General features: G+C 34.2%; 1 protein-coding gene across 1 annotated transcript; it reads left to right on the forward strand.

The window, feature by feature from the left end:
* Positions 1–5,121: 5,121 nt before the first annotated feature.
* On the forward strand, positions 5,122–9,295 carry LOC131078358 (protein PAL OF QUIRKY). Its single transcript, XM_058016031.2, has 2 exons — positions 5,122–5,669; positions 7,828–9,295. The coding sequence occupies exons 1-2, from the start codon at positions 5,492–5,494 to the stop codon at positions 8,415–8,417; spliced, it is 768 nt and encodes a 255-aa protein (XP_057872014.2). The 5' UTR covers positions 5,122–5,491; the 3' UTR covers positions 8,418–9,295.
* Positions 9,296–12,065: the final 2,770 nt, after the last annotated feature.

Below are 12,065 nucleotides of genomic sequence, written 5' to 3' on the forward strand. Positions count from 1 at the left end.
TAAGGCATAAGGAACATCCATGACACCATTATCACCATCAGTGTACCAACATCAAACTCCCACCAAGTCACACATGTCTACATCATACATAGTTAACAACATAGGTTCCATATCATGATTGTACATGATAACACCATCTCTCCACCTCAACATGAAAAACAAATAATTGACTAAACCAAACCACCAATCTAATTCTACACCAAAATTAATATATTTATGGGTACAAACAACCCACATTTGAGCTATGTATGCAACCTATAATTATAGACCACCTACAATACTACACAATGCATAGATCCAACAATGCAACATATAAATCCAATAATATAATGATAACCATGTCAAATAAGAGTAATCATATATGTACATATGAGTACACAATAAGTCAAACTTCAAATCACCAAATTTTTCATAAGCTCAAAAAACCACCATAGTCACAAAAACTCATAAACAACTTAGATGAAATTAATAACAAATAAATTATGCTAAAACATCTCCAAACTTGATCCACTTGTAGTTCTCAAAATGTAACATTTTCATTGACTATAAGGAGTCCAAACTCTGAGTTTGTATGCAAGCTATGACTTCTCCAATTTTGAAAAGAAAATCCAAATTCTAGCAAGAATTTCATTATCAAAATAGAAAAATATGGAAAAACCAATCACACCACAACGTAGTGCTCAAAACCACCTTTCCAATGATTATTGAAAGTCAAAAAACTGACACTGTAGATTTGAGCTATGCTTAGTTGAAGGAAAAGGCTCAATTGTTCTATATAGAGGCACCTTGGTGGCTCTCTGGTGGCTAGTAGGTGGTTTGTTGGGAATGGCGTGCTGATAGTGCCACCTGAGCAACACCACTAAGTAGAGGTGATGGAAAAACCTTGAGCATAGATTTTAACTTTGGCAAAAAAATATTTGGGCATGCAGACGGGTATTGTCAATGGTACCTTGATAGTACCACTATTAGCGGTATCACAAGTTACATTGCATATGAATTAAAAACATCTATTTTATTTTTTAATTTTAAATTTTAAATAAATTTTTTACCAAAAAAAAATAGTTTTGTTTGTGTAGGAATTTTCTTTTTCTTTTTTTTGCCTTCTTTGTAGACAATATAGTTATACAATTGTATGATGAGACAAGGGGAACAATATTTTGGCTTTTTTCTTCAATAACCAAAATATATCAATTTGTTTGTCAATATTCGTTTATCAGACCGCCTAGACCTTATGGTAAGGTGTGTTTTGGCCTAAAGGGGACCATTTATGAAATCTCCTCTTCAAAACCCTCATAATGAATACCTATAAAAAAACTTTGTCCAACTCAAATTCATAAGCTCATATTTGCAAAAAATTATCACAAATCTGCAACCCCAAATCTACAAGAAACAACCTACACAAAACCCTCATGACCTTGCAATGTCTAATTTTTTCCTGTGAGCCCTACATTCAACTATACATTAGATCTACAACAAAATACATGACAATTTTCACATAATCCATATAGAGAAAACAAATATTAAATATTCATATGAAAAAAAATAGACAACATACTGTGAACACTTCTAAGACACAAGCTCTCTACAAGCACTCCATGTGAACAAGTATGTAACCACACATCCCATGCCATGCTTGAAAACCTCACAAATGCAAATAAGAGAAGCTTTCAACTCCTCAGTCAAATTGCCCAACCTTAGACAACCACCCATGTGCTTGCTTTTATAGAATCAAACTCACACAAAACCACCAAGTGGTATTACATAAAACCAAACCCCTCTTTAATATTGGTACCAAGTTTTTACAATTTTAAATAATTTTTTTCATGTAAAACCTCGCATTAACTATTTATCACAATGTTGCATACAACACATAAAGTGGCTCCAAGAATGTTAACCTCATGTGATACGATGCATGCATCCCTAGGTCCTCTAGGTGCACCACAAATAATAATTAGCCGATAGACTATTTTATTGTGAGAAACCTCCCACTGGTTTCCACAGTTCTCATGCCAGAATCTTTGTCAATCCTGAGTTCTGGTGAACAATCAATATTTTCATGCAATAAACCAACCAACTTTTGATTTTATCATCTTGACATCAGTGTGGCATAAAAGTTAATGCCTGACAAGAACAAAGTGCAATTAGATAGTTGCAATTTTAAAATTACCTAATGAGACAAGCCATCAGTTCTGTTTTGTTGCAACTCTCGATCGGAAGTCAGACATGGTGTGAGACAGTTGTAGCTTAATTTGGCTCCAAAAACATCATGATTTATGCATAACATGAGGGTAAATTGAAAATTACAGATCTCAGCCATGCTCGAAAGAATTAGCTATATCTTTTATTTTTCAGTTATATGTATACCAAGAAAGTTAGTCAATCATTTTGAAGCCAGATTAGCCGCGTCTGTGTGAGGCAAGTGCTACAAATTCTTGAAGGGGAAGCATCCTTCATTTCACTATCGCTTGAGAAAGGGAAGCCAACCTCAGACAATTTGAGTATAGGTTTGTATTGGCATGAAGTGTGTTCATCGAGTGTTTAATGAAGACATATAAAAAATTACTCTACATGTAGAATTCTGGATTTTATTTTAATATAGTTGGATTTTCGATTTATTAATGCATTTGTTGGAGCCTGAAATATTCCTTTGGCATGGTGATTTTGATGTTGAAAATGCAGCTCACCTTTTCCTATAAACTTAGGTCAATTTTTTGTTCCAATACTGAGTCAAGTTAGGCATAGCTTCATTCATATGTTCGCAGGCATTTTATGTTCAAAGATCAAATAGATGTTGTCATACATTTAAAAAAGTTGGATGAAGGAATTATTTCATACAATGGTGTGTAATAAATTAAGTGTGATTTTGTTTTATTGATTGTAAATAGATATGTATTGATGTTAAAAAATAAAAATAATTTGGATGTGTATTTTGAAATGAATTTTATTCGATGAGATGTTATGACAAAATATTGATGATTTGAAAATGGTATTGAAATATAGATATGAAAGTTAGATCATAGAATTCTTAGTAGTTAAATGTCTAAAACAAAATTGTATGAGTCATATTTTCTTGCAAATCTAGGATCGTGCTCTACAAACCTCATCATGTCCAAAGTAGAAGTGGGGTTTCAATACCTACAAAGAATGTTTAATTAGTGGTATTTGATGTAGAGAAACAAGGTGTTAGCAAGAACTTGGCACATTTCAAGAATCTTAGTATGTGTTCCTTGAGAATTGTATTTATACCCTAGCATGAGTGATAAGAGGAAGAGCAAGGCTTATGTTATGGATTGTATAAGGTTGCAGTAGAATAGAACATATAAAGTTAAATATATTCACACATACACACATGCATCATATATCACAACACGTCATGTGAGAAAGGAAACAACACAAGTTTCCATCATTGGTTCGAGCAAAATGGTAACAATCGCAGGTGCCCAAAATCAAGATGTAAATGCATTATTAGACTTTAACACATCATGTCAGGAGGTGATAGGTTTGACTATCACTAATGAGTCATATCTTTGTGGCTAAACATTCATGTTCGATGAACATAGCTTGCCAGGCAACATACTTAAAATTGGAATTGATGTGTGAACATATTGGTGTAATATCACTATCAAAGACAATACAAAGGAATTAATCAAATTAATCTTACTTTTCTAGCCACACTATTACACAAAGGTGGTGTTCTATTGTACACATAGTACAAAGTTTCTGGGGACATTGATCACTATAATTTGGACATAAGGGTTGCCTACCAAGATAGGATGAATAAGTCTACATGCTCCTCGAGTTAACAAAAAAAAAAATTGTACATTTTTTTGACCCTCCAAATCAATTTCCCAAATTATATTTGACTACGGTGTAACAAATTGCACCTCATTGAGGTGCAAGTGCTAGTAAATAAAATTATAACATTATGCACAGTGTACAATACACCTTTTCCTAATAGTAACTAGTAGAATAAAAAAAGGATCTTATGATGACATAAATTTAGTTATTAAGTGAGGTGTGAATGGGGCCAAAATTTCTTTGCTCAAATCATTTGAGCACATAGTATGGGACTAGTTATTTAATTTTAATGCTATCAATTGTTTAAGTAATCCCTAGAGTTCAAAACATAAAAGAAGAGTGTATGACAACTATAGGCTCTCAATTCGATCTAGTTAATTAACTTTTCAACAATGGGTGTCATGTTAAAATGGTGGTCAAGCGTGTTGTCCTTAACAACCCTTCACATTAGAAAGTATTTGAAAACAATTAGCAAATCTAGTAGAAGAGTTGAGGCCTCGAGTTAAAGATTCCTATGGAGATCAGATACTACAAATAAAGTCAAATAAATTTTCAAGAAGATTGGTTACCTTAGAAAGCTTGTTCAATCATGATAATGAGTTCAAAAGTATTAGTGTTGTGATAATACAACACCATAATTTAACCATCACACTATATAGATATATTACATAAGATATTGGTCAAATCATTGTAGACTTATCCTCTAGAATTGAGATCCTAACCAGACTAAAACAACATAAATTTTATGATACCTCCAAATCATTAGATAATAAGTACAATAAGATGATTTGTGAGGAGAGTTAAGGGCAGATCTTGCTAAACGTTAAAACAAGACAATATAATGATGATGGCTATTCTTATGCCGTCACTTTAGGCCTGCTAAAAGTAGTTAACAAGTAGACGGCAAGCAAATTGCACTGAAATCAAGTCACATAGTAACTGAAACAGTTTTAAGGAGTTTTGCACAAATGGGCCAGACCAAAACAATATAAAACTGAATTGTGGAGGACAAGGAGTTTAATGGACAAGGAGTTTAATGAGGACGGAAACATGGGACAAAATTTAGACAAAGTTCAGAATTTTGAGCATAAATGCCTGAACAAGTTTGTTACATGTGGAACCCACAAAGGAATGAGGTGTGTCAACACTTAAAAAGTTGAAAATCAGTTAGAAATAATGTCACTCAGTTGTCTAATTTGAGAATTCTTCTAATCAGTTGGCCTTTCACAATTATTGAGCAGTTATTTTAGTAATGTAATTATGAGGTGTGTGGACTTTCAAATTGCAGTGGCAGAGCACAAAAATTTAGAAAATTTGCTGATAAATCAATTGAAGAAGAGAAGGTTTGGCAAGCCACATGTAAGGTTGAAAATTGGTCAAGATTGTAGTATATGAAAAATGCCCAGTACATTTATTGTGGCTGCTTTGGGGATAAGAGCTAAATGTTATTGGAACACAGATTTCGTGGCTGAGTTTTAGATGCTTGGTCGCTTTCACTTCTACAATTGTCTTCCATTAATTTGTTGATATATATATTTGGATTGTTTTATCCAACGTAGGGGCTGGTTCTTCTTCATGACCACTGTGATAAATTGGTGTATTGATGTTTATATGTGTTTTAGATTGATTTCTGTTTGTTCTTGTGAGTGAAATGAAGAGAGGTTTGGATTAGCAGGGAAGGTGGGTTAGATTAATGGAGGCTTCTGGTGTTGGTGTAGCTTCACCTCAGACAGAGGATTTGGGAGGCAATAAATTCAAGTTTTTGTGCAGCTATGGAGGTCAGATTTTGCCAAGGCCTGGTGATGGGAACCTTCGTTATGTTGGAGGAGAAACAAGAGTTGTAGCTGTGAGCAAAAATGCCACCTTCCAAGGTTTTTTTTATAAACTTTTTTGAATTATTTCTGTATCTATACATTTTAAAGCTTAAATGGCATTGCTGAGCTTTTCAAGATGTGAAATTTGGTTTTGGGCATCTGAGTAGAAGTTCAGGTTTATAGATATGATAGTAATTTGAAATGTTTTGGATTGATGTATGATTAAGAAAGTGAAATTTTTACATTTCATGATAATAGCTTGAAATATATCTAGATTTGACTGTGAACTTTTTTCTCATCTTACCAGAAACAAGGATTTAAGACATGAATAATAGTAGGATTTAAGACATGAATAATAGCTTGAAATGTATTGACTGTCAGTTTTTTCATCTTAGTAGAAATCAAAGATGGTCCATTCTATAAAAGCTGTTGGTGTTGGAAATAAGTCACATCCGGACCGACGATGGACTGGTCCAAGAGGGGCCAGTAGCTCAGTGGTAGAGCACTCCAGCAGCGTATGGGACGATGGATGTGAAATTTGTTTTTGGGCATCTGCGTAGGAGTCAAGGTTTAAAGTTATGAAATTTCTACAGTTCATGATAGTAATTTGAAATGTTTTGTATTTGAGTCATCTTAATAGAAATCAATGATTAAGGAAATAAAATTTTCTCATTCCATGATAATAGCTTGAAATATATCTAGTTTTGGCTGTGTGAACTTTTTTCCCATCTTAGCAGAAGCCAAGAATTTAAGATATGAAATTTCCGTAATCTATGATAGAAGCTTGAAATGTTTCAGGATTTGATTACATAATTTTTTTTTTTGATGTTAGTAGAAATCAAAGATGTTTCAATTCATATCTATGTAGAAAAAAAATAAAAATTAATGTTTAATATTATCTTTGAGATATAGATTGATAGTTTTTATTGCATATTTGTGGTGTTTGTAGTCTGTTCTTCATAGTATTCTTAGAGTGGAAGCATATTTCACAGCAGAACAATGCAGAATGGGGATGTTTGATAAGTTTTGGCTATTTTTAGGGCTGTTTTATTGGGAATTTCAGCCAGGAGAAATTTAGAAAGATCTGACCTTAATATAATTAAGGTTGTTTTTCTTGATCTAGTGTTTATTGAATAGTAATCTGTCTAAATTAAAGCAATGGTTGCATGGAATCCAGCCTGAACAATGTTCATGGTATCAAATTGCCGGATTTTTTTGAATTTCAGATTTGGTATACGAATTTTAGACCGGGAGACAGTTAAACTTACCTTTGTTTAAATCTATTTTGAGTAAATCCAAAAAGTAGTATTAAGTTTTAACCTAATATTAATTATATGCTTATATAAAAGCCTCTTGGAATAAACTTTAGGGAGGATCAATGGTCCCATGGAGAGTGTTATTTTAAATTTCTCAGCAGGTGTTGCTTACTAGTTTTGGAAGTCTTTTGACAATAGTGTGGTTCTGTAGATTTTACACATAATCTTAAGTTCAAGATTTTAGTATATTACTGGTTTTATGAAATTTTTTATAAATAATTATTATTAAAAATATGTATAATTTTCTAATAAGAATTATTTTAAACTTTAAGTTACAATAGTTTACAGTCTTATTTTAAAAATAAATATTTAAAAATTCAAGGTTGAGTAGGTCCTTACAATCTTTCATCTTTTTTTGGATTTATCTCAGCAATTTGAACAATTAGTTCTAGAGGATAGGAATTAAATTGAGGATAGGAATTGTTTAATTGTTTGTTTTTTGTGGACCTATTGGCCTCTCTTGTTTGGTAACTCTGTTGTGTGGTTAATAAATTTTTATTTCTTTTGACAAAAAGTAAAAAATATCAGAAATTTGAGAACTAAAAAGTAGGCACATCTATTACAGAATCCACTTTGTTAGATAACAATTTTATTCTCATTTCATAATCTCTTGATCGTCAAACCCTCTTTATTCTTTAAAATGTATAGATATATATATAAATTTTAAAACCCCTTCCATAGAACCTGCCTGCCAACTTTGTTTTTATTGATGTTCAAAGAGATGTTTTTTCTCAAATTTCAGCTGAGTTCCCCTTTTTTCAGGGTTTCCCATCTCAATGAGATCTTGTAATTCAAGTGTTTCTGTGTTTCTTTCTTTTCCATTCCTGCTTCCCCTCTCACCTCCCAAAGAAAGGAAACCCTAGAACATTGCTTCATCTGACCTAATTGCCAATTTGCAGATATTATGAACAAGCTGGAGAATATGTGCGGTGCGAAAGTGGTCACAAAGTACCAGCTGCCAATAGAGGATCTAGATCTATTGGTCTCTGTCACTTGTGATGAAGATTTACAGAACATGAAGGAAGAGTACGAAAGATATGAGAGCTTGTGCTGCAAAGAAAGCTGCCCTCTCCTCCGGATCTTCTTGTTCCCCTCGAAGCAGATTCTAGCTGATCACAGTGGAGAGAATCAAACCCTAGAACAGAGATACATTGATGCAGTAAACGGAATAGTGATACCCTCCAAGCTCAAATTCTCCGATTACTCATTTTCTGTCGATCCAAACAGGCCGACCGAAATGGATGTCGACAGCTCGGCCCCATCAACAGCCCGGACAAATTATGGGTCATTTCAAACAGACCATCCTCATCATCTTTCTCAAGCTTTGCAAGAAGTGGACTTGAATAGACGTCATACGGATCATTTTACTACTAAATGTAAATCCATGCCAAAAGATCGAACTGGGGTTTGCACACAGTCGAAACCCATGATCCAGGTCGACCAAGTGGGCTTAAATATAGTGGTGAGTAATCCTTCTTCGCCCCCCTAGTCCGCCATTTGAGCTTCAGAGGGTACAAAGCTCCCCCAATCTTCTGCAACATTATCAGGGCATTCCTGCATCAACTTATTCTCCTTTGAAACCTGTTCCTGGTCGACCTGCAATTGTATATAGAGGCAGAGGAGGAGAATTGCCTCCATGGAGCCGCCTGAAATACTGTAGGTCTGATGCTCATATTAACAGGCCTCCTCACCAGATTATTTATGCAGAGCAGGCATTTTGTCAAGACAGGGAAATGAAGACTGCACAGGGATCAGTCCTAGTTGCACAAGAATCTCCCAGAAATGCTGGAAATCATAAACACATGATTAGGAATACTAGTTTCCAAGACTTACAGAGTCCTAATCATAAGCTCATGTCCAGAAATACTAGTTTCCAAGACCCACAAAGTCCTAGAAAGGTTTACTGATGGATGCCTCTTCCATTCTGCAGTTTTCTTTTCTTCAGGGCAGAGAGTTAGGCATCTACTAGACAATTGTGGGATCATTCCAGGATGACTGTTGAACAGTCGAATGCACAGTATTGTAGAGTGTTACCCAATTTGAGTCTCTCAACCGTAGTATTGAGAATCTGCCAGTCCCTGCAGAACTTGCAGAACTTGACTAATGTTAAAATTCATGGTTTTTGAAAATTTGCCAAATTCTGAATCAGAGTTTAAAATATACTCTCTGAGTTGAAACCGAGCCGGAGTCCAATACTATTCACTTAACCACAAACTCCGAGGAATTCCGAATTATAGCCTAAATTGTGCCCACTGAGTTAGAATGAGTCTGATTATCAAAATTATAGTGTTATCAATTTAGTTTGAAAGCAAACAATTGTGTTGTAAATTTGGTTTAAATAACATATTTTAAGTTTTGATTTGTTTAGACGGCTTATCTAAATGGCAGAAGCTATTTTCCATACAAAATGGTATGGGATCAAAAATACAAATTTGCATAATACAGTTGTTTTTTAGCAGATTTGTTACATTTTTGTGTTTTTTATAAGGCTCCTATCTAAAATACCAGAAATAACAAATTGCACTTTGTTTCAAATGGGAACAATTGCTTTGTCCATTGGATTATGCATGATAAATAAATTTTGGCCAAAACACTTGCCTTAGAGTGTGTTATTTAAGCTTGCCCAATAAAACAATTTGCATTGTGTTTTTTTTTTAAATTAAGTTTCATGGCTCTCAATGATGCGAGGAAGGGTCTTGGGTATGGGGGATTGAGGGCTTAAATTTGAGGATGGCAATAGAGATGGTGATATATAATATATATAGTACTTCAAAAAATATTAAATTTTAAAATATTCAATTGAACAATGAAAATGTCGAATATCAATATATTTATATTATATTTAAAATCCAAATACAATTGACTAATGGCCTAATGTCTCAAAATATCATTCATCTCCAAACTCCATGTCGAACTCCTCATCGGTTTGCCACATCCCATGTGGAAGGAGGTTTGCATGTGAAAGCAAAACAAGTAAATTAAAAATAAAACTACATTGAAAGAGGGAGGAGAGAAATTTATGGCAAATGTATGGGCACCTTGGAGAAAGAGAGACATCACTTGTAACATCATAGGATAAATGACACCCCTCTTTTACAACTATGTTGGAAGTGATAGCTAGGATAGGGGTATGGATGCCCATCAAAACATGATTGCAAACAGGTTTTTGTCAAGTGTTGTAATAGTGGGGGCCTCAACCCATGTTTGGTAGGCATATGAAGAAGAGGACAAGAAGAATGGACATGGCTAGGAAGACGCTGCTAATTTAATGTAGGAGAAGTATCATTACTTGAATTGTGGAGTGGGATTATACTGATTATTAAAATTTCCTATGTTGAGAGAGTATATCAAAACATTATTTGAAGATGAATGAAGGAATATTTTGGGTGGTTGTATTTTTGGCCATGGTAGGCACCTAGTAGTGCTAGTCAGGATGACCTCCTCACAAAAGAAGTGTCCTTAACCACTTCAAACAAGAGTTGAGCCAAGATTTGAAAGCGTGAATTGATAACCTTCCACAAGTGAAACAGTGAGCAGAAGGGTATGTCTACCAATATACAAAATGAAGAGTATTAAATATATTCAAAGAAGCCTTGCATATATAGGAAAAGATGAGGAAGTCAGAAGGTAAGAGTGGAGTGAAACTCTAACTAACACTCCACAAGTGCAACACTTGTGAGCTCACTTGACAAGTGTGTGAGAAAGTGTCAAATATGAATGCACTAGGTGTCTCACAAAATGAGGACACATGTCTAAACCCTATGAAGTGAGACACAACTTTAAAACGTCCTAAGTGGAGACTTAAGCAATGTTAATAGGACTCTCCTAAGTAGGCTAGAGGCTAACTAGATTGATAAAGTTGCTATATACACCAAACCCCCCCTCCCCCCTTAAGTGCAACTTGGGGACAAATGTATGCAAGATGATGAGTCCTAGGTACGAGGCCATGTTAGGTACTCATGTACAAATATCTCATAAAGCTAAGAAAATGGAGAAAAACCTAGCGGGAAAAGAAAAATGATGCATAAAATAAATTTATAAGTGTAAAAAAGAAAGAAGATAGAAGGAAGGAATCAAGATGGCCCCCCAAGGACTATTTAGATATCACATAAGTACAAGAAATATTCCCCCCATAGGAGAGACAAAGAGAGACTATAGAAGCCCCCCCATAATATGATAGAACCTATAATGAGTGATGCTCGAAGGAAAATGTAGAATGTGATTTCTCAATGTCGGACGATATTTCTTCCTCGTTGAAGAAGGCGAATTGCGGATAGGTGCATGAAATCTTCCCATGTGAGAAGAATAAAGTCTTTGTATGATGCACAAGATCCAAAAAATAAAGAAATATTTGAAAGCTACTCAACTGCTCCATGCAAAGGTTGATGGAGAACATGAACCAAAGATGTAGATGTGTTGACAACAAACATTGATGTGGTTGTCATAAAAAGTGTTTGCCAACTTTGTAAAATGGGATTCAGTAAACAATTTTGATATGCCATGTAAGTAATCATAACAATCAACTGTAGTGGAAACACAACTATGAATACCATGTTGCCTTGAATCGTTATAAATCAATGATGTAGGAACATGGTAAGTGCACCAAGATGGGGGATCAAAAAGAGGTCTTAAGATGCCACTTTTTTTTTCTAAAATCAAGCTCAGTCTAAACTTTGGTGAGAAAATGAAGATAGTTACACTCAAAATGTGAAGATGCAACAAGAACAAGAGTTGTGGTCCTCTGAGTCTACTTTCTAAATTACTAAATTATTTTTAAAATGGTGGAGATTAAGGGTTTCAAAAAAGGGGAACCACACAAAGTGATCCTGTTTTTTTCAAAAAAGCATAACATAGCGCCTAGTGTGCTCCCCCTAAAATGTCAACATTTTTCTAGAATTTCTAAAACCATTTCAATAATAAATTAGGTAACACCATGAAGTTTATGCCAAACTTCTTGGCTAATTTTTTTAATTAATATATAATCTTTTATTAATTTTTGAAGTGGACCCATCTTGAAAAATGGAAATTTGAGCATGCTCTTCCCTAAAATTTGTGAAAACTAATAGAATTTTTTTTTTCTTTTTCAAATTGTGTAGAATGAAGTCTAGTCTCTAAAATGTAATTTGTTTCAAATTTG

Source organism: Cryptomeria japonica, chromosome 3 (assembly GCF_030272615.1).
Source record: "Cryptomeria japonica chromosome 3, Sugi_1.0, whole genome shotgun sequence".
NCBI lineage: Eukaryota > Viridiplantae > Streptophyta > Pinopsida > Cupressales > Cupressaceae > Cryptomeria > Cryptomeria japonica.